The 23,183-nt window shown below is 43.6% G+C and overlaps 1 protein-coding gene across 3 annotated transcripts; it reads left to right on the top strand.

Moving 5' to 3' along the window:
• The first annotated feature begins 491 nt into the window (after positions 1–491).
• Positions 492–22,602, top strand: ENTPD3 (ectonucleoside triphosphate diphosphohydrolase 3). 3 transcript variants are annotated; one of them, XM_080582706.1, is made up of 11 exons: positions 492–510; positions 1,271–1,323; positions 3,751–3,871; positions 8,250–8,367; positions 12,064–12,214; positions 12,972–13,131; positions 15,186–15,416; positions 15,841–16,113; positions 16,211–16,321; positions 17,519–17,656; positions 19,865–22,602. In XM_080582706.1, exons 3-11 carry the CDS (start codon positions 3,752–3,754, stop codon positions 20,096–20,098), a joined length of 1,536 nt encoding a protein of 511 aa, XP_080438832.1. In that variant the 5' UTR covers positions 492–510; positions 1,271–1,323; position 3,751; the 3' UTR covers positions 20,099–22,602. The 3 variants fall into 3 exon arrangements, with proteins under 3 accessions (XP_080438832.1, XP_080438833.1, XP_080438831.1); XM_080582705.1 differs by lacking the exon at positions 492–510 and adding an exon at positions 781–1,041; XM_080582707.1 differs by lacking the exons at positions 492–510; positions 3,751–3,871 and having other exon boundaries at positions 780–1,323.
• The last annotated feature ends 581 nt before the right edge of the window (positions 22,603–23,183 follow it).

Below are 23,183 nucleotides of genomic sequence, written 5' to 3'. Positions count from 1 at the left end.
AGAAATAGCCAAATTGATCCAGGAAGATCATCATTAATCCAACTTTAATAACGTGTTGTCATCAAAAGAAATGACCTCTGCTCCTAATCGCAGGGCACAGTAGAGCAGAGGTCCTGAAATGGGTAGGCTATGTAAGGAACCTTATAGGTGAGTCACTAGGCTGCAGCTGGTTCCTTGTTCTCCTTTCTTTATTCATAGATCAGAGATACTGTAATTCATCAAGATCATTACGAGAAAAGAAATCGAAGAAGTGCATTTTTATTTTATTTCTTTTTACATTATGTGAATCCGAATCCAAGAAGAATAGGCAAATGATGACAAAGTGGTTAAGGTATCTCACTGTGATTCCAGAGCTCCTGTCTCTGGCAAACCCATCCTGTAGGCTGTCGTGTAATCCCCGTCTGGAGCTGATCACACAGGTCGGACAAGTGATGGGAGCCTCATCTTTGTGACACTGCTTTCACACATGCATCTGAGTACGTGCTAACCCTGCTGCCCAGGCCAGGTTCGGTAAGGAATCCACCAAGACTACAAACCCAGGGGGGCTGATATGTTTCAACCTGAATGGAAAGGAAGCCTTGAAACTGTAGAGGTGCTGGTTTGTGAGGGCTGAGAAAAGCCCTGCTGAAGCAACACTTGTTTCCTACAGAGGAGGGAGGGATATACCCACAGCGTCACCTCTAGGCAGCACACTCGTCCTCCCTTTGCTCTGGGACAGAGCCGAAGAACGTTTAGGGACACACAGCTCTGTAGGCAAAGCCAGATCGGTTTCCGGAAAGAGAGCAGCAGCTGGAGGGGAAAGGGAAATTTAATTTTATTTATTTTTCTTTCCCTGCGAGGGCCGGGCGGAGGGGCGGTTTCCCGCCCAGCGGCCGCCCCGCTGAGGGGAGGGAGATGGCGGGCGGGCGGGTTCCCCCGGGCGGGTTACCCCTTTGGGCTCTCCCCATCGGCTCCTTCCCTCGGCTTTTCCCGTGCAAAGGGGGAAATTTGGCGCTTTGTCGCAAACCACAAGCGGTGCTCGAAGCTTTCTCAGCCGGGGCGGTGAGCAGAGGGAAAGCTCAGCGGGTTCGGCCTCTCCCTTTAGGCTCCGTGTGCTTGTTTTACTTCTTTTCTCCTCCTCCTCCTCTGAAGGCAGGTCTGTGAAACCTTCTCTCGCAGGTTTCACAGCAGGTTTCAAAATGCTGTGGTTTTGTTTATTTTTTTGCATCGCTTGAAAAGCGTTCACCTGCAGACCACTTCTAAATAAACGCTAATGTCTGTGTATCTCCAGTTACTGTGTGAAGAAAGATACCGTGCTTGCCCATCCGCCCTATGAACAAACAGGTTAGTACCTAAAGTAAGTGTTTGATGTTTCAGGTAACTTGGAGAAAGGAATCTCAACGTATAATATGCACTGGCATTTGTACAGATGTATATTTAACTGGTTAAACTCAAAATGTTGGTGGCATGAAGAAGTTTAGTCAGCTTTCCTTTGCAGACAGGCATTCCTTTTGCTTGAACTGAAGCGTAGAAAATGATCTTCCAGTATACCTGTGTGGTCCACAATACTTAACTGGCTGTGGAAAATACACGGTTGTGTTTCTGTCTTGCTTCAGGGTAATATTTTAATAATGGAATTAAACTGCTTTTTGATACTTAATTAAAATCTTATTTGGCTTTTTGCTAGCAAGCGTGGGATGTTAGCTCCAGTGAGTTACTTGCCTTACACCTCTCTTCAACGTCCTCTGTAGGTACCTCTGTAGATTTCAGTGAACGCGATAAATATTACTGTGTTGCCTGGGATGTGTGAGACCTGGGTGAGGCTAGCTAAAATTGGGTGCAGCCCTGCACTTCTGACCCAGTTATGTGAAATCTTACACCGACTTGTGCAGTTCGGATGGTAAGGTGTCACCTGTGTGGTGACTTCAGGAGGATATGGAGTGTAAGGTGTTCTCCTTCTGACACAAAGCCTATTGCTGAAATTGGAATTTACATGTTATTCTCTGATGAAATTGTCCTATTTACTAATGGGACAAGATTGTACGAGGAATGTCTTAAGCTCCTCTGCCCAATATGCTCCCTATCAGAAAAGGTTTTTGAAAAGAGAAAATGTGTCTAATGAAGGTGAATTCCAGTACGAGGAAGGCACATGAGAACTTCAGCAAGCCAAGATTTCAGTGTCCCTTTGATAAAAAGGGTATAGCAGAAAACCTTTCAGCAGTCATCATGGGTGTTCTCAAGTGTTAATAGTATAATAATGATTATTGCTCCTCTCTTTAGTAGTGCTTTAGTTTTTCAAAGACTTCTTTGCTGAGTTTCTTTTTTTCCCCTTGATAATGACTTACCTTTTCCAGCACTAAGTGTCAGTGCTTTGATCCACGAATGAATGGTATAAATTAGGTTGCAAGTAGATAAGTTCTCTTTCAGTCACCTTTCAATTATGGATAACACAGGCTGAGGAACTAACAGGCCTTAGAATATGGGAGCTGTGTGAAGAAGCATTTTGTTCTGCCCTTCCGCAGCCCTCTGGCTCTGGTTGGAGCTAAGGAGACAGACGATGTGCTGCAGGTACAGTGGGCTGACACAGGGTGCTTTGGCCATGGACTGTAGACCACATCTGACCTCCTGTCCTCTGCAGCTGACAGTTGCTGGAACATCTGGGCACTTTTGTGTCCTGAAAAGTCACCAGAATACCATCAGGATGAAAGAATTAGGAGATGGGAGTTAGGATAGATCATGCCAGACTAACCTCATATTTCTATGCCAAAGTAACTGGTTTCTGAAAATGAGAAAGGCAGCAAAGTTCTCCTTTTTGTGTTCCTCTGAAACTTCTATGCTTGTCACCTACCACTTGTTTCCTCCTCAGTCCCCATGGAGCATAAGAATTTTCAATATGGGATTTTCAGACTTGAAGGCCTTTTGGAGTGAAGAGCTGTCAGGTTAGGGACATGCAAAAATAAAGGATGAATAGGAATAACAGGAAACCTCAAACACATTTGAATTCTGGAAGACATTTCTAGAGGTTATAGACACCCTTATCTTCAGTGTGCATGCTTCATGTCACCTTTACGTTGGTCTAGTATAACTACACTTTAGATTTATGTGGATTTAATACTTATCCTGGCAAGATCTTTGAGTTAAACTGTGTATTTTTACTTTTTGAGTAATACAGAAAGATAATAATAGGTTCCACGTTAATATGTGCACAGACACACACACGAGCCTACTTCACGATCGCATTGGCAGTTAGAAGACAGTTGCCTACTTCAGTGTTCTTAAAACCTTCCTAGTTTCTTGCTAAAGCAGCCTGTATCTAGTATAGACCATGACCTTACATCTCTGGCAGGAACCGTCATCTGCGTTCAGCAGCCGCCAGCATTGTGTCTGCGTGGCTGTGTCTCTGTCACAAGCGTACATGGGATGGACGAGGGTGCTCTAGCCCCAGCCTGCCCATTGCCCTCATCTCCTGAGGCAGTGGGAGATGGAGAGCCTGCATCTACATGTCGGCACGGTGGGAGACAAGCAGACTGGCAGCTAAGGATGAAATCTGGCATCACGAGTACAACCGTATACACACGCCCCTTCTAGACAATGGCAAGTTAGTGATAGCAAAGCACCAAGCAGTTCTTGGGAAGAAATTTTTATGTAGCACAATCCGTTTGATGAAACGAGATTTTTTGAGGAGTCTTGATTGATTCAGGGCCTCAGGTCTTATACACAGTCACTGGATCCTTTCACACTCCTTAAGTGTTTCCCTTTTTATTGTTTCAGGATGCTCACCAGAACTCCAAGTGTTGTTGCCCAAGTGTTCCTTCTTCTTAGCATAATTCTTGTCATTGCTATTGCAGTGATTCAGATAAATCAGCAAAAGATCCTCTCCCCAGGGCTTAAGGTAAGCCTTAAAATAGGTAAGGACAGAGAACAATGTTTTGAATTGATATTTAATAATGTTCCTTTCTAAATAGCATTTTATGGGGTAATGCGAGTGACTTTACAGCCACAAATTAATGATTCATCACATCTTTGTCATGGGAAAACTGAGGCTGAGATAAAAAGAGAATTGGCCAAGATGACAGAGTAAGTCACTTGCAAAGCAGGAAAAGCATTCCTTGGTTCAGTGTCTGTGATGCCTATCTCACAAAGTCTTCTCCAAGACTGAAAGGCCAAACACAAAAAAATGCCACTGCTTTTTTTTTTTTTTGTCTGAGATTGGAAGTAATTTCAAAATAATTCTGAAGTTATTTCAAGTATATCCTGGAGTTGAAATTCTGCTCTCAAGCACAGCTTGAGAGGAAGGTTGTGCTGAAATCATTGCAAACCACTCCTGAGGATCATAAAGCATTCAGGCTGTAAGTGTGCATTTTCTGATTTACCACACGTTGGGACTTGCTGGCTATTGACAGAAGCAAAGTAGCTTCGTGAGGAGGGGCAGAGCAAACTGAAAAAGACAAACGGAAGGAATCTGAGAAGTAGGTTCAGGCTTTGCCTTGTGCTGCAGGTTCTTCAGTGAGAGAAAACTGAAGACAAAGCTATAGAAACTGGCCTTCTAGAGAAGCCCTGCAGTCTGGACAATAGCTACCAGCTTGTACAATTTGTCAGATCCTTCCTGGAAGGCCTTTCTGCCTTTCCCTCTGCGTTTGTGTTTGTGGCTAGTTCACATAGTGATAGGCTAATGTCTCGCTACACTTCATGAAATTATGAATACCTTTGGATTTAGAATAATTTCTATTTCGCCTAAAATCTGTATTCTGAAACCAGTTTTATGTGTTTGTGTGGTGTGGCAGAGTGTGTGTGCTGGGATCTTGCACGAGGACACAGTGCCTCAAGTTTACTCCCTGTTGTGTCCCAGATCTCTGCTTGGAGCAGTCTCACATCCTCACAGTTTGCCAGGCAAGACTGGACTGATGTGTAGGCTGATGACACCAGCTAAACGACAACCTGTACATCACTTGTGTTTGTCGCTAGTTCAGTTTCACATTCAGAGTGACAAAAATGTCCACCTTGTGCCTCTAGTCCAGGTGAGACCCACCTGGACTATCTGGAGCTGGTTTAGACGGGCTGTAAGCCTGCCTGTGTGGAAAATTGCAGTTGATATGGAGGGCCATATGTTTCATTCCTGAGACACCAAGTAGTCCTCAGTGAATGAAGAACACTTGCAAGAAGTAAATCTTTAGGAGCAAGGAGGACCTTGGTATGGCAGTGTGAAACCCTCCAGTACTTACCTGGTATTATGGAGCCTGGAAATGGTAGTGTCCTGAAGTCTGTGCTTGATTAAAATTTAATATGGCAGTAACGTGATGAAAACGGACTTTCTGTTTGTAAATGGCCTCGTCCTTCTGCTTCTGGCACTTCTTTGTGAAACCATAACAGGTACTGAAGTATAATTAGAGTTTGCGTTATCTGTGGCGTAACAGGTCTTTTCCAGGATGCATGTTGAGAGCATCCAGATTCATTCCTTTGTGGCACAAAAGATAATTTTTCCTTGGTGACATGGTTGGTGAAGAAGTCCAGAATTGTAAACGATGCTAGCTCTAAATGTAATGAGCCTTTGTACCAGCTGAAAAAAATAATCTGCTTGTCTACTGGTGCTTTGTGAGCCCTAACGAGGAAAAAGTCAGGCTGAAAAGGTGATTAATCCCGGGGCTTGTTAGTCCTCCCTGTTGAGGTTACATTTCTTCAAGATGTACAGACAGAGCTGTTCAGGTAAATATTCCTGACCTGTTTTGGCCACAGCTAGGCTGGTTGAGTGAAGAGCATAAAACTGCCTGCGAGGCAGCACAGAAGTGCTCACACAGGTCGTTTTGCGAGGGGACTGAGGGGCACCCTCTGGCAAGGGAAGGACAAACGGTAGGGTAGGTGGTAGTTGTCTCTTCAGCGAGCCCGCTGCAGCTAAAAGAGATACGTGAGTGCACCTTTAGAGACAAAGTCTGGTTTATTGTTACCTGGCGTTTTATTTAGCTTCTGGTAAGTGCGTGCAGGGTTCATAGGATTATGAAATAGCCCCTGGAGTCCCTTTCAAAAAGGATTATATATTTTTTAAAGGAAACAAGAGGAAAAATGTAGGAAAAATGGGAGGAGGAGGAGAAAATGCTAGCTACACGTTGGTTCAGATAATTGTACCACTGCTCTTTGGGATGTAATTTTGTTACTTTCAGGAAGCAGGATGGGAAATGCAGGTAAATCCTGAAGCAGGAGGATGGAAATGGGTCAAAAAGCCTCACGGTTAGCTGAGGTAAAAATATTACTTTCCAGCTCTCCTTGGGCACGATAGTTAGCACTAAAAATAGCCAAGTTAAAAGCTTCTGGTTGACACTTGGAGCTGACTGAGACTAGATTTAATTAATAGCCCTTGAGTAAATCTACCATTACTGCATGATGTGTCTGCAGAGTGCTCATCTGTCTTTTGAGGAGGGGGAGCACACTTCAAGTGTCTTTGCTGAAATGGTGCTTGAACGGAGCCTGACGGCCTAGCGGATTGATGGTGGCTGTGGAACCTTTCGCCTTGTAGTTGATCAAGTTAAATAGCAGCTGGGTAAATATGAGCGAAATTTTCATTACCTAACAGCCCTCTGGGAGACAGACTGATATTAGAGGTAATTCTTTGAGGGCCGTGAGTTTGTAGGATTACAGTGGGAAGGTGGGAACTAATGAGGTGCAGAGGCTGAACGGTCTGCCACCTGAAGCAGCGATCTTCCCCGGTCAGACCTGAGGCTCTCCAGGGAGGCAGTGTGATGAAATGGACGGGGCTGCTGCTGCAGCTGCTGATACTGCTTTGCAGCCAGATGGAGGCTCTCATTTTGCAGTATTGTTCAGCTCCTTCTGTGTTTCGTTTGTTTTTTTAAAGAAAAAATGCTGCCTAAGAAATGAGCCCTATTAATGTGCACTTCCTACCAGTTACATGGTTTTGGAAGAGGGGGACAGCTGAACTTCCTTTGAGGGATCCAAAAGAGGATAAACAAAATTGCAGTTTGCTTTCACAAAATCCCAGAAGGCTGGGGTGGGAAGGGACCTCTGGAGGCCACCTGGCCCAGCTCCGTGATGCAGGTTGCCCAGGGCACGTCCAGGCAGATTTTGGAGATCTAAGGAGGGAGACCGGGCAGCCTGTGCCCCATCACCCGCACAGCACAGAAGTGCTGCCTGGTGTTCAGAGGGAACCTTCTGCATTCAGTTTGTGCCCACTGCCTCTCATCCTGGCACTGGGCGCCACCAAAAAGAGCCTGGCTCCATCTTCTTTGCAAAATCCCTTCAGGTATTTACACACATCGATGAGATCCCCCCTGAGCCTCCTCTTCTCCAGCCTGAACAGTCCCAGCTCTCTCAGAGGAGAGGCGCTCAGGTCCCTTCATCACCTCGTTAGCCCCACGCTAGACTCTCCCCAGTACGTCCAGTTCTCTCTTGTACCTGGGGGTCCAGAACTGGACACAATATTGCAGGTGCAGCCTCACCAGCTTTCCTTCATGCCCTTTGCCTGCTGCCTGGTTGCCACAGTTTTCTGCTGCCACAAAAGGTGGGGAAGAGGGTGACTGATCTGGTGGGCAGTGGAATGAGATGGAGAAGCCTGTACTTTAATCCTGCAGAGTGCCCAGTGGCTTTGGGCAGGTCATGGTAATATTTTTCATTTACTTCATAAATGAAAGTGGGGTAATGTTGATTCTCTTTCCCTCCCTTGTTGTCTCGCACTCTGGCTCAGGCTATTTTCAGAGCTAGACTCACGCGTGGCTGCCTAAGCCACTCAAAGGAAAAGCTTTATGGCAAAATTAGAAAAGAACCAGGCTTGTTTCATCAATCTTCCTGTGGGCTATTACACATTTTTACCTCTTTGCTCATGACTTTATGGATCCCTGGGGCATCCTTGAATCTAAAGCCTGTGCTTAGGTATCAAACCCTTCCTTGTCCAGTGAGTGTAGTTGGGATAATGGGAAAGCAATTTGCTGCAAAATTGGGTCTTAACACAGTGCTATAAATGTGTCTGTGTGGATTTTGAACCTGATGCGGAAGGGAGATGAGCACTCTCCATTTCCAGTGAATTCATGATTGAGGACATACAGCATGCTCTTTGTGTTACACCCTTTGTTTTGCTTATCTGATGGATTTCTGCCTAACCACCTGACACTAGTCAGGTAAATATTTACTCTTGTAAATATTTACAAGAGTGTGCCTGCACTTCCTAAAGGGTTTGATGATGCAAAGTACAGCTGCATGCAGGCCTTTACGGTGTCACCGTTTGTCTCTTGTTGTTTGTCTCTTAATCTGTTATTTTTTCTCCCCAGTACGGAATAGTTCTTGATGCTGGATCCTCACGGACTACAGTCTGTGTCTATGAATGGCCAGCAGAAAAAGAAAACAACACGGGAATAGTGAGCCAAACCTTCAAGTGCAACGTGAAAGGTATGCTCAGACTGCAGTTCCTCGTTTCTTTCTAGCCTCCAGGAAGAGGTTAGCTGAAAGCTTATACTGTTTTCTGTTTTGTTTTGTTTTCCACTGTGTTCCCTTTTCAGTGCTGGGGAGCAAGCACTGTTAAGACTGTGTCTGTATCTCTCTCTTGTACAGCATCAGTCCTTCTCCTGTTGATACAGTAGGATGCTCTAATTTCCAACAGAGAGAGGAAATTATAGCCAAACCTGGTTTACTCCACTGCAGCACGTGATTGGTGCAGACAGAATTTGATTTACAGAGAGACAGGCCCTGTAAATGCTTCGACCTTGTGCACTGGAATAATTTCTTTTAAAAGAAAAGTATAAAATATATTTAAAATAGCTTGGAATAAAAAGTCTTTGAGAAGAATGGGGAATTATCCCTGGTTAGATGTTTGCCATGAATTTTGATGGGGCAAAAATGGGTGCCAGCTATGCTATTGAAGTCTGACAAATTAGCTTTTATTTTCCGGCGGTGTTAGTGATGTTTGAAGAAACCTTTGCTGTTTGAGTCAGGTTTCCTAGAGAAACAAGGCTCATGCAGTTTATCTGGAACTCCTCAGTGATTACTTTGAAAGAGGCAGCTGAGGGGGGATTATGGAAGGCATGCAGGAGCTGAACAGGAAGAGGTTGTCCTAGAGCTACAGAGACTAGAAAGCTAGGAAGCATCTAATGAAATTACCGAGTAAAATAGCTCCATTGCAGAACTGTTTCTAACAAGATGTCGCAGCTGTGTCAAATATCCATGTGTAGGTGGGCCTTCGACTCAGGAAGACCTGTAGTTGTGTGGTGCTAGAAGGTGTCCCATGGCAGGTACCACTGGCTACCTGCCTTGTCTTTTGCCTGAGGTTTTGCACTGATTCCTTTCAGAGAGAGGAAGCTAAGCTGTACTGACTTCTGCTTAGACTCCAGTATCGTTAAGTATCTGCTTTAACAGTTTGTTGTGGATTACTTCGTAATAACTTTCAAAGCTCTTAGTCAACTTCAGCAGCACATCCGGCCAATTCCTTACCCCCCAAGTGGTCCATGCATCAAATCCCTGTCTCTCCAATTTAGAGACAAGGATGTCGTGGGGGACAGTGTCAAATGCCTTGCACAAGTCCAGGCAGATGAAGTCAGTTGCTCTTCCCCTATCCACCAGTGCTGTTACCCCATCGTAGAAGGCCACCAGATGGGTCAGGCACAATCTGCCCTTAGTGAAGCCAGGTTGGCTGTCAGCAATCACCTCTTTATTTTCCATGTGCCTTAGCATAGTTTCCAGGAGAATCTGCTCCATGATCTTGCTGGGCATCTCATCTGGTCCCATAAAGTCTCAGTGCAAGTATTGTTGATCTCTGATAATAACTGTGGCACTTGAGGAGAGTTTTTCCCTTCTCTCTCAGTCATGATCATGTAAAATCCTGCATCCTGGTTTGTGCTTGGAGATGGCTGTCTGAGATGCAGCTCTGGAGGTCCATAAGTAGCTGGGGGATGAGAAGGAGCAAATGGTTTCTTGACACTGCCAACATTTCTATCATCAGCATTAAGCACGTGTGGACATTCTTAGCAATTTTAGAGCAAGGAAAGGAAAACAAATGTAATGTGCACAGAAGAAACGTGCTGTCACGTGCCTGATGGTGTGTCCTCACAGGCTGCAGGGGAGTGGCAACCTGCCTGCCGAGGTGTTGCCTCGAGGGATACTGGTGTGAGAAGGATGCACAGAGAAACTGAGTTACTGTTCTCCTCTAAAAATGACAGGGAGTACTTTGTGAATTTGCTTTAATTGCTTTAGGTTTTGTTTTTACCTTGAGGGGAAAACAAAAAATGGCAAAACAGAGGAGTCCAAATTGCTGTGAACTGTTCACAGGTCCAGAGGGGCCTTAACCACAGTCAAACAAAGTACTTCTCCTCATCCAGGGTAACAAATCAGCATCTCTCACCGCTCCAGGCTTGGGTGGCTCTGCACCGGAGCAGGCAGAGGGTTCGTGGGGCAGGCTCCCAGCAGAGCTGTGAGGGAGGGTGACAAATCCATCTGCTCTCGTTTCTTCAGTGACCCTCTGACCACAGCCTAAGGCCCTTAAACTGGGGGGGTGGTTCTGGGCCTACCAAGAGGCAGATTGTCGTGTACCTACTGAACTTGGAAGTCGAATTACCAACTAATTTGTAACCTCCATAACATTTTCATGATTTAATTTCTGCCTTTGTTAGGTACCTCTGCCTTGTCTGTTCAAGCCAGCCCCAAATGAAAACCCTTTAGTTGTAGTGCAGTTAGTTTGTCCTAGCCAGGCCCTAAGCATCAGCAAAGCAAGCACCTGCCCCAGAACAAATGGTCACAGCGCTGTGTCCTGCTCGGCCTGTTCTTGAACACTGAGAGACTGAGGCTGCTGCCACCAAGGGGGTGTTTGGGGGCTGTTAGACGACAGCAGCTGCTGAGGGAGTGGAACAGCAGCTGCTGCTGGGTTTTCCTCTGATGACAGCTTTTTTTTCCAGCTTGAGGCCTGGCTGTGCTAGACTTAAAACTTTTAGAAAGTCTTATTCCAAACCAGGGCTGGAATATCTAATGACGACGTGGTAGTGTTTGTAAGTTCACACCGTGGAAGGAGAAGTGGTGGAAAGTGGAGGCTGTAAAGTCTCCTTTTTTATTTTTTCCTTTATTTTCTTCTTTACCCATGCAGGGGCATATGTGGCTGAACAGAAACGGTTCCTCATTTAACTCTCTGAGAGCTGCCCCCTGCTTAGCTTGGGGTCGGGCTGGTGGGAGAGGTGGCTGTGGCAGGAGAACTGGATGGGGCTCTGGCAGGGTTGTTCTCCGCAGGGCAGTGGCTCCGTGGGAATGCCTGGATTTCTCTGTGCGCCGCTTCCCTGGCTGGGGAATTTTAGTAAGGAATGTTGTCATTCACACCCAAGTTAAGCCTGAACAAGTTGAGGTCCTGCTGGTCCTTGGGGCGTTGAGCAATGGAGGAAAGCCTTTGATGTTAATTGTTCGAGTAGTGACGCCTTGCGCAGCACAGTGTGACTCACTCCGGATATTGTAAGGCCTTGGAAATTGGGAGGGCTGTGAAATACCAGGTACCAACCTAGACTTGTACCTCTGTGAGTTCGAGAGCCATTTGTGTGCATCTGGGAATTTCACCAGCAATTCCCTGCAGAAGCCCCTTTATTTTATTGTCAGTTGAGAGCAATGAGCTGCAGAGGTGCCATGGTTCCCACAACAATTGCGGCGAAACAAGTTAGGAAATCTTTCTCTTAGGTTGTGGAAGGAGGGATTTTCTCGATTTTGGCAGATCAGGGGAATTTTACGTTCATTAGACATCTTAGTTTCTACAACATCTGCCATACGTAAGCCTATTTTCCTCATGAATGTTGCACTATTGCCATTATGGCATTAGATGGCTATACTTACATATTTGTATATACCATATATATATATATTATATGTGTGTGTTTATAGATATAGATATATGTATATATAAAAGCTGCAAGCAGTTTCAGATAGCTTCTCTGCCTCACACAGCGGAGCCAGTCACTACACTGTTTATTCCTTAAGCAGCCGTAGTTTTCAGCCACCCTGTCCTTGTTTACAACTACAGGAGGAAAGGTGGAGCCTCTTTCTCATAACAACTGTTTGCATAATTAGGCTAATTTGGAGTTGGCAAAGCAGAATGCAATCAATCTACTTGTTCTCTTTTAGGCCCTGGTATATCCAGCTATGAGAATAACCCAGGAGCCCTTGCCAAACCCCTTGATGACTGTCTGAATAAAGTCAAGCAGAGAATCCCAGTTCATCTACATAAAAACACTTCTGTTTATCTGGGGGCTACGGCTGGCATGAGACTGCTGAGGTATAGTGCAAACCTGAACTCCCCTGCATGCGTCCCAGCATAGCAGTCTGTGCAAAAAGAATGTGAAAAATGTACTGGGCACATTTCTGTCCACTGGAAATTGCTCTTTTGAAAGGAAATGGAGCCCAGCCAATTGAATTCAATTAACTTTCTTGATAGGGAAAGGAGGGCTGTATGAAAGTCCTCTGCTGTACCATATTGAAAAGAAATGCTTGCTTTACTCTGGAGAAGGCAAGCGTTTAATTTTCTCTTCCAAAGCTATCTTAAAATCCAGCGTTATGTAAACAGATGATGTCTGTGCCTATCTGAGTGCAGCAAAAGCAGATTAAAGCTACACACTGCAGAGCTTTCTTAGTGCGAATGCGGTGTAATGGGACTTTTGGGGTCTCTCTGTGGTTTGAGCCATGGTACAAACTGTTTTTCATATGTTCGGTCTGTGACTGAACAGAGAGGGAAGAAAAACTTAGGACTGTTCTAGCCAGCAGCTGTCCTATAAGCACTCAGTTCACTAAAAAGTGTGTGTAAGAAACAAAATACCCATGAGCTCATATGATAAAGAGTGAAGTTTGTACATAGTGGGCGAGTTGCCTGCTGCAGTGACGCTGGGTACCTGGCTGTTCCCTACAGTAAGCTTCCCCTTTAGGCTAAAACAATGTCAATCTTTTGTTAGAGTTTTCTTGAATTTCTAGTTAGTGAAGAATAAACATGGAATTGCCTTTCCAGATGCTCAGTGTCTCCTGTTTTGTGAATTGCTTAGGTTGCAAAATGAAACAGCAGCCAACGAAGTCCTTGCAAGCATTCAGGACTACTTCAGAGCACAACCTTTTGAATTTAGGGGTGCGCAAATCATAACTGGAACAGAGGAAGGGGTGTATGGATGGATAACAGCCAACTATTTAATGGGCAATTTCTTAGAGGTGTGTGGAAAAAAATGCATGCTTTTCTTTTCACTGTTGTCTCTGTTATAAATGAAAAGTTTCATTTGCAGTTTCATGTGTATAAAGAGAGGAAATGCCTGTTGAAACATGAGAGCTATAACTGTAATTTCACACTGTAACATCTAACAAGGTCTTGCCGTGGCAGTAACTGAACAAAGCAAACATAAGTGAAAGGATACGATGTGACAGATGCGATAAAGGTAAAATTGTTGACCCACAAAACAGGGCTCTTCCATAAATGACTTGAAGATGCCTCGCACAGAAGAGAAGTTGCGTTGCTCTTAAATGCATTGGTATGTTAAAATGTGGCAGGTGTAGACTGTCGTGACAGCGGTGCCAACTAAAGATGTTTCCACCTGCTTTTCTGTGACGTACTTCTTCAGGTGGTCGCTATCTGCAGTTCGGCTGGTGAAGGGTCTGTGCAGCTTTAGGAACCTCCAAACTGTTTGGCAATTTTAGTGCATTTGTCTTAAATAGACAAGACGTTTGCCTTAAGCAGCAAAGTTTACGTGGCCAAATATGCCTCAGCCGAGACAGAAATCGCTGATGGAGGTCATTCCAGTGCTGCTGAAAAGCAGCAGGCTGTGTCGCCAACTGTCACGGCTGGACTTGGGAGCGAAGGTCAGTCAGCGGGTCCTCCTGTTTCGTGCAGTGTTACCAGCGTAAAGGTCCTTGCACTGCTCCTTGAACTCATAACAGTGTCAGGCAGGTGCTCCACGGCAGACAGTATTTTCTCTGGGAATTTTTTCATTCCCAGTAAAAACAGTCCCAAGATGACCACCAACTGCTTGTCTGTGCTTATGGCAGTTGTGTGCTGCTCTTCGCATACTGCACTTCTTCCAGATAGCCTTGCTAGGTTGACAGAAAGTTCAGCCAGACCATTGTTGTTCACTGTCCGGGCAGAACGGTTGCTGTTCAGTCACGGCAATTAATAAGCAGGAATTGGATGTTGGTGATCCAGGTGATACCTGACAATGAATGTGCTGTTGGTTCCCACAAAGTTAAGAAAGATTATATTAGAATCACGTGTTCTGGCACAGCGTTCCTCATTTCATGCAACAATGAACTTCGGGGTGGTGCCAGTCTTCCACCACCTGAATTTTAATAATGGAAGTTTCAAATTGCATAGGGCAGATCCACAAGGACTTCTGAAGGGAATGCGAGGTGCTGTGAAGCCAGTTTAGTGTAGTGAGTGGTGTGAAGTCCTAAGCATGGAATATCACAAGTAGGAGAGAGAAGCTTTTCACCATTCCTGTGACAATAATGGTGTGAAGAGTGGGGCTAAGAGTGGAATTCTGCTGGGGGCTGTTAAAGGGAACCTTCTGCTGTAGGTTTTTCTCATAAGCATGTTTGCTAGCCCATAAAGTTTCTTTTCCCTTCTTCTACATACATATCATCCTCAGTAATAATACTACAGTAAATATGGAGATAGATAATGATACAAAAATACATTCTGCTCTGTGACTGTGTGGATCAAATAAATAATCTGGGGAATGTTTTGGGTGATAGGGAGAAGCACCAGCTGTGAATGGATGAGATTTATTGCCACTGCAGTTTCAGTGAAGGAAATGTGCAGATTAGGGGTTCTCGTTCCTTTGATGAAGATTTTGTTTGACTTTACTGCTCTTTTCCTTCTATTTTCATTCTCTTTTCCCGTGTGATCTTTTAGTGTTTTATTCCTTTAATAATTCCTCTTGCCTTGAAACAAGCAAATCTTCATGCTAGTTCCATCCAGATTTGTTCAAGATCTCATGGGTAACCAGACTTCAATTTCCTGCATTCTGATACTGATCTGGCTAGTGCTTTGATTATTGTGCTGTCGTCTTTTTCCATCTTTCAACCTCCTTTTACTCTGTGAAAGTACATCCCTCATATTTAAAAAAAAAAACCAACACAGAGCTAGGATTTTTCAGAAAGGGCGAAGGACAAAGGGTGGGGGGAATCTAGAATAGTTAAGTGAGGAGTAGAAAAGCTTGAAGGGAGAACAAGCAGATGATATTTCTAATTAGCTTTTCTTTTCTTTTTACATGTAGAGAAACCTTTGGAGGACATGGGTCCATCCATACAGAAAAGAGACCATGGGTGCCCTGGATCTCGGAGGAGCTTCCACTCAAATTTCGTTTATCCCAGAGGTCTCTCAGGAGAACTTCAATAGCACCTTGCAAGTGAAGTTATATGGTTACAACTACAATGTCTACACTCACAGCTTCCAGTGCTACGGGAGAGATGAAGCCGAGAAAAGGCTTTTAGCACTGTTGCTCCAGGTCTGTTGAAGACCCCTTGCTGTGATGCTCTTGCAGCTGTTCGGTAATTGTCCGAGAAGGTTTTGAGGCTTGTATTCTCTTCCCCTTGGTGAAGTTCAGGGACCCCAGTAAAAGCTCCGTGGCGCTTAGTTGTGGACAAATGCACTTAGGTTTCAAAGATCTTTGAATTTGTTAAAATGATACAAAACTCAAACCAGTTTTTAACAAAAAGACCCAACAAGTCCTGTAGGTGTTTTGCTGATCTTGCCAATGATTTTTTTGAGAAAGGAGTTTCTATGAATTACGATGTTCAGTAACATTGTATGGATCAGCCGTGACAGAGGAGAGAACAAGAATATGTGCATATGTGGGTTAAAAGATTCCTGTAGCTCTTGTCCCATTAGGTCTTTCTTGCTTTTGAGTTGCCTTTACTGTTTTTCTTCAGAAATCAAGCACCAGCTCCACCGTGGATAATCCATGTTACCCTCGGAATTACGAGACTGTGTTAACAGTGAAGTACTTCTGCGGCAGCCTCTGCACACAGTGTCTGAGACCAGCAAATTATTACCCAAACCAGTCTGTGAGCTTCCATGGAACAGGAGACCCAGGTCTGTGCCAGGAGATGGTTTCATTATTGTTCAACTTCACTGCTTGCAGGAACCGAGAAGACTGTCCGTTTGATAGAATCTATCAGCCAAAAGTTAAAGGGAATTTTGTGGTAGGTTTGCAAACAAGCATTTCTTTTTTGAGCTTTCTTGCTTTTGATTTCTGTAGTTCTGAAAGTAACAGGCCTTTCATCTACTCCTTTTCCATAGGCTTTCTCAGGATTCTACTATACAATTAATGCTTTGAATTTATCTGAGCATTTTTCTCTAGCTGACTTCAATACAAGTATGTGGTTTTTCTGTTCACAAAACTGGACCCAGGTACGTGTTTTTATTTTTTTATTTTTTGCATCTGTAGAAGAGAGATAAAAAGAAAATGGACTGGACAAGTATTCAAAACCTTTCAGGTCTATAGCAACATTAACATTTGTTTTCCCACTATGTTTCAAACCATGTAGTATTTCTGGTATGCTTAAAGTTTGGACAAGGTTTGAAAATTTCATTCGCCATGACTCTAAGCCGAGTTTCAGGGCTGTAGTGAAACATGGCCAAACAGTGCATGCATTTTCCTGTTTTGATCTCTAAGCTTCGTACAGCTGAGATGTCTCTGAGAAAGTAAGGGGTGCTGCAGCTGAATATATACTTGGGTGTAAATTTATGCATTTTGGGGAATTGGAGATTGCTGTGATAGAAGCATTTAGAAGGCTGATAGAACAGGCCAGCTTAAACTTCAAAACACAACTTAGCCAGACATTCATTAGCAACACATTTCAATCACGCACATTATCAGCATTATCGCTATTATATTCAAAGCACTTAGCAGCTAACAACTGTATCCTACGTTATCAGCAAGCGCACAGTACCACAGGGGTGATGCACTGTAGCTGGAACTCGAGCTAAATGGGAGCTAATGCTGGCTGTGAAGAACTTGTTCTGGTGGAAGGCAAATTGATTTTTCATTATCATCCCCACAGAGTTCCTATGAGGAAAAGACATAGCCTTTTTTTTTTTTTAACCTAGAGTAAATTGATAGACCTATTTTAAAATCGAAGGAAAGTACCTCAGATCACCAAACTGTCTCCTTGTTTGCATTCATTTTGTTGCTAGCATTTCCTACCGTAATTTACCACCATCACAGCTTGATAGCTGACTGCCACATGCAAGGTGCACTCCGTCTGTGATCCTCTTTAAGAGATTTGTGGCCGCGGTTTACTACCACAGTTTTAACCATGCTGTAAAGATGACACGGAAAATTTAGGAACCATAACATCCTCAATCTTTTATCTGCAGTTTTATGTTTATTTTAGTCTATTTTATTTTTTCACCACATAAGCTATGTCACTGTCAGGGTCTTTTCACACTAAATCTCTATGTCTAGTTGTCCACAGTTATACTTGCTGTTTCTGAAAAATGCAAATAAATTTTAGTTAGAATCCAAAGTATTTTTATTTATAAAAACCCAAAAGTATTTGTGTTCCACAATTTGCATGTTAAAAAAAAAAAAACTTTTGCTTTCAGCTCCAGTTTATGCTTCCTAAATTTGAAGAAACATATGCTAGATCCTACTGTTTTTCAGCCAATTTCATTTATTACTTGCTTGTACATGGCTACAACTTTGATGAAGGAAATTGGCCACAGATACATTTTCAAAAGGAGGTGAGTAATAATCATGTCCTCTTATGGTTACTTTAATCTGAAAATGTTTAGAAGAAGACCGAAGATGCAGCAGCTACAAAAATATAATGGTTGTAAACAGCCTTTTTAAATGGTTGGCAAATGTTTGGCATAAAACAAAACCACTTCTCAAGCCTCAGTACCAATTTCATCTTGGTTCCAGAGGCTGCAACATTACTTCGTGATGCTGGCTAGATTCTTTTAAAAAGCTTTAAGAATGGGTCAAATAATACTGTTTTCAACTTTGCCCCAGTTTGTTAAAGTACTGGCTTGCTCAAGGCCTGAAACACCTCTCCAGTCAAGGTCAGTGAGCTAACCCTGCCGAGCTGAACAGGAGAGCTCCCCCTTTTCTGTCAGCTGGCAGAGCCCTGGGCAGATGGGCAGAGCTGGTTTGTAGTCACTGGGGCGGGATGAAGCCACTAGGGCAGTTAGCATCCTCAGGTGGCACATCCGTCTGGTTCTCTGGAATAACAACGTATATTGGTGGGATGCTGGCTGGTATTTGACAGACAGAAAGGTTACAACAATGTTGGTGTAATATCCGCACTTCTCTCTTCCCTGACTTCCAATTTTCCTTCTAAAAACCAAAGTATTTGTTGTGAAGTAGTATATATCCATTTTAAAGCTACCGCTAAGAATTCCTTGCTCCCAAATCAGAAGGCGTGGCCACTGTGCAAATTTGGCTGTTACATCAGGAAATGTGGTCTCTGCAGTGCTCTGTGACTCCATCCTTTCCTCTCCGCTGCTGTGCAGAGCGTTATTGTAAAACCCTCTCCCAGGCTGTCTCTTGATCTCCGTACAGTCTGGAGATGCTTCAGCACTTGCACGCAAAAACAGCAAATGAATGGTTGTGGATCTTCGCGTGGGAGGTTCTTAAATGCAGGCTATACTGACAAGCTGTTACCGAGAAATTGTAAGCAGTGCTTTCTGAACAGTCATACTCTATTACTGGTGTACTGAAGAATTAAATAGGATTATCTAGACTTATTTTGTCCTCCATTAGCAGCTCTGTAGGGGTGTTCAACATTTAGCCCTTCTGCCAGGAAATCAGCAGAGCTTTACTTTGGGATCTTAATCTGGACCTGGAGAGGGGTGGATTTGTAACCTTTTGTACGTATCTTTTGTTGCCCCCCAGCAGATGGGAGCAGCCAAACACAGAAATATTTTGCTGTATTTTGCCAAGACTATAAAAATACTGAGCAAAATGAAAACCCAAAGGGCTTATCTGAAATGAACGCTTCTGTTACCTACAATTTGCACAATGAAAATCATGAATCTCCAAGAGGCAAGACTGCATCCTCTTAATCAGAGCTGCCCCTCAAAGAACTGAAAATAGTAAGACTAAAACTAAGATATCCCAGAGATGGTAAAGTACTTGCCTCTAAGTGTATATATTGAGAAGTGTGGAGAGCTTTTTGGTCTTTGCGAAAAGCATATTTGCTTTTAGTTAGTGGACACAAATCATCAAAGAACCTTAACCAGTGTTAAGTTCTGGGCCAAATCTAGAACTAGATGATTTGCAGAAGTTCTGAACCCCATAATGAGAGTTTTTTCCCCTCTCTTAGCAATGAGGAATTACCTCAGTCCATCTTACTGCTTTTCTCAGTCATATTTAGTTCCTGTTGCTGTAGGTTTCTCAATATCAGTTAAACAAAAGGTATTGGGATACACGCAACTACAGAAATGGCCTAACGTTATAGGCCCTTATGGTCTCCTACAACCAGTAGCTGACTGGTTAAAACAGTTCATTAAAGACGTTAACTTTATCCTGGCCTCCTCTTTGTCCATGTCAGTTGGATTCTTTTATTATTATTTTTATTTGTTTAAATAACATTCTAGGATTCGGCTAAGATGGCTGCTAGTTCTAGGAATTAACACAATAGTGCTGATTTTTTAAAATGTGTCTCATGCACAGAAAATCCCATAATTGGAGGCCTGCTTATGTATCACACATCCTTGCACCAGTCCATCTCATACCTGTGTCTCATTTCTTTAGCCCAGCGATCATTACTTTTTTTCAGTTCCAGAAAATGCTAATATAAAATGGTTCTATATTTCTTCATACATTCCACTATTTTTTTTCCCCGATAACTTAGAAGACAGTTGCCAGCATCAGCCGTTCAGCTTTTGGAACCTCTTTTATCTGAATGTAAACTTCACGGGAATAGGACTCTTTTATCTGTATTTCAGGTTGGTAACAGCAGCATAACCTGGTCACTTGGTTACATGCTAAGCCTCACGAACATGATTCCAGCAGAAAGCAAGATGATCCAATTACCTCTGAAACCTCCTTTGTTTGCTGGGCTCCTCATCATCCTCACAGCTACGGCGTTGTTGTGTCTTCTCTTCCTTGTTTACGTGTGTATCGTGTCACGTAATCGGAAGGACATCAGTCGTGTGGAATATGTATTTACTCCAGAATGAATGAACTTTACTAAAGACTGAAAGAAGAATCTTTCATGCTATGAAGTTCTGTAGGACTTTATTGTTGAAAAACAGAGGGAGAGATTAAGACAGGCAACAAGTCCTGAAAAGACCAGAAGCATAAATAAAGGAGACAAAAGGCATTCAGGAATCTGTGACATGGTGAACTGGAGTGCAGTTCAGAAATATTTTGGCAGTTGTTTCTGTAAAACTAGTTTGTCCAGTGTGAGGCTGATAAAGCATGGGCAGATATGCCACTTTGCTTGTTAAGGTTTAAATAGCCTCTTCTTGTCAGGTATGTATGAATTTTTGTCCATTAACTCTGTGCTAACCGGTAAAATCAGATGGGGATAAATTTGATCAATGATGGCAGTTGTTTAAGATAAAATTGAAGAGTGAGTCAGTAAAAATTGTGGGAGAAGAGAACATGGTGCCTGTTCTTGTGTAGTGCTGACACAAATCCCCTAAACAATCCAGCTTCTGAAACTGGAACAAACGCTGGGTAATCACACAGACTGAGGGGAACAGCACGGCTGGGATAGAATTGTTTTTATTGCTATTCCAAACTGATTGAGCCCTGCCACATAAAGTTGTAATAAATTGCCAACATCCCTCAGGACTGTCAAGCCCGTGTTAAAGCTGAGCTGTATTTTTGGTACTACAGTGATCTCAGGATGCCTCTGTTACAGCACTTAAGATTTGCTTTGAAGGTGGAACAAAATCTTTTCAGATTCCAATAACAGAACCTAATTTAAATGTATCACAGTTACCTCCAGAAACCTGTAGTGTTTTTAGTGTCTTTTTTCTCTAATACCCTCAACAGAAACATTTCTTGTAGTTCCTCCTACTGGCTTGTATTTCCCATGTTCTGTGATCTCAGTTGCAGTCTGTGCCAGCTTGTCATGTACGTATCAAAACTGTCTGCCTTGGATCTTCTGAAGCATTAGCATGAGTACGCCAAAATTTAAGCCCTTCATTCCCGGCCAAGAGGATTAGGAGCCAAGCTGTAGGGCAGCAGAACTCCCTTTGTGTAGCGGGTTCAGGAACACGTAGCTGCAGTCACAGCTGCTGCCCTCAGCTGTAGTGCCTTCACCAGCCTTTCCACGGTGTTTCCATTACAATTTTGCCTGCTGCTCCAGGAGTCCTTCATGGGCAGTGCTCCTTTCTTCTCTCTGTCTTTTGTGTAGCTGGCTTCTGAACAAACCCTCAGAAAAGACTCCTGTGTCACCTGCCATCTCTTCCATTTGCACAGTGTTTTTATTCATTCCTCTTAATACTGCCTCAACTTGATCTGTGAAGCTGTGAGGGGGACATTTCTGAAGGGCTTTGGAGCTGGCAGGAGGGATTGTTGTACTGTTCAGGACCTGCGAAAGGAGAAAAAGCATCTCCACTTCTCTTCTGTCCTTCTACAATCTCCTTTCGCCCAGGTTCACTACCTACACGGAGCTGTGTTCACCCACCATATTCCCCCAAATATCCTACAAACAGTCGCTGCCAAACATTTTTATACATTCCTCCTTTTCCAGCCTCTCCAGGATTGCTTCCCTCTTCATGTATTTACCCTTGCATCTTTTCTTCTCTGAAGGTATGGCTACCCGTTTCTTGCACTGAAATTTTCAGCATGAAAAAGTGTAAACTAAAAGGGAGGTTGCCGTATTCAGCATCTGTCGGTAGCTGGCTAAAGCCCACGAGTCTTTATGGGTTGCAGCTTCCACGCAGATGTTTTGCATGTAAGAAATCTTATGTGCTGATGCGTACGCTCAAAATTCAAATAAACATTGAATTATGAATTCCGGTGGCATATTGGGTGTTTTCTATCCCAACTTCAGCTATTCCCCGTATTGATTTGGTTGTGAGATGCTCAGAAGTCGGCCTCCTTAGACTTGCTGAGTTGGCAGCTAGTGAACAAGAACATTTATTAAAAAATCATTTGGACTTCCTGATATTCTTGGATAGAGCCAATGTCTGTTTGAAAAATATCTCTCCTCCACGAACCACCTTCTGTTTTCCTTCTTCACCAGTGCTCCCTTCTCCCCTATATGTGCCTTTACTGTATCAGTATGATAGCCACCGGAATGAGAACTCCGTCTTACGTCTCCTACCAGTTTTAGCTGGGAAAGCTGAAACTGTTGAACTTCAGCCACCCAGCTGCGCCGCCGTAGCTTGCAGCTTCTTCTCAGCCAGCACCATGATCACCTTTCAGTGTCACAGTAAAAAACCATGGCTCAGACACACGGCCAGCTTGGCTGTCGTTGGCTCTGGGGGTTACGTCTGGAGGAGCGGTGGAGCAGTGCGGCTGGTAACCCTACCTAAATCTGCCCCGAGCACGAGTCAGAACCTGATCAGCGGGTGTAACACCCTGTCACCTGGAAATGAACAGGTCCCGTGGAGAGTCAGCGAAGTGAACAGCGTCTGGAAGTGTGTACAAACTACAGCTTGTGTATCTTTTGTACTCTTTACTGCTTGCTTACAAAGATTAATAAAATTAAATGGTGAAAAGCTAAGCCAACTGTACTTTTTTTCCATCGTTTGTCAGTCCCAGTATTTTCACATCCTGGTAGACAAGTTATTCTTATCAGAGCGATGGAAAGACTCTGAAATGCTTTTTTGGGAGATAGAAATTTGCAAGCTGGAAAACTGAGCCTGTGGTTCTGGAGTGGACAGTGCTCGTCATCTCCAGAATCTGTATTCCCAGTGAGGAAACACGAGAGACTAAAGCCAACCCACTCTCCTGATGTTTTTACATATACATAGATTGCATACATGTGTGTATACATGACACATAAACAACTTCTACTTCTGAACACTGTTAACATTTTACTGAGGGACAATGGCACTGTTTAGGGCTTACTTCAGGTTCACTGACATAATGTAGATCTGAAAGGTTGTGTGCCAAAGAGAAGAGGCACTTCTCAGTTATCATTGGCAGTAGATCAAGACACAAATTGATTACAAAAAGAATCCTCAGGCATTGGGAGTAGGGACAGGAATGTGTAACGTGAAGCAAAACTTCAGCTATGGAGAAGCATAAAAAATTTAATCCACCAGAAGAAACATGTGAGAGAGGAAATACCAGAGGACATTT

The sequence above is a fragment of the Anser brachyrhynchus genome, assembly GCF_964034855.1.
Source record: "Anser brachyrhynchus genome assembly, chromosome: 2".
NCBI classification, from domain to species: domain Eukaryota; kingdom Metazoa; phylum Chordata; class Aves; order Anseriformes; family Anatidae; genus Anser; species Anser brachyrhynchus.
The sequence above is the reverse complement of the archived record's forward strand: the minus strand, read 5'-3'. Positions and strand labels throughout refer to the sequence as shown.

Bases quoted from the DNA above. Each gene is read 5' to 3' on its own strand.
- ENTPD3 (XM_080582706.1), top strand. From the start codon at position 3,752: ATGCTCACCAGAACTCCAAGTGTTGTTGCCCAAGTGTTCCTTCTTCTT. The intron at 3,872-8,249 runs GTAAGCCTTAAA...TTTTCTCCCCAG, and splicing joins TCCTCTCCCCAGGGCTTAAG to TACGGAATAGTTCTTGATGC. The intron at 16,114-16,210 runs GTAGGTTTGCAA...CCTTTTCCATAG, and splicing joins AAGTTAAAGGGAATTTTGTG to GCTTTCTCAGGATTCTACTA.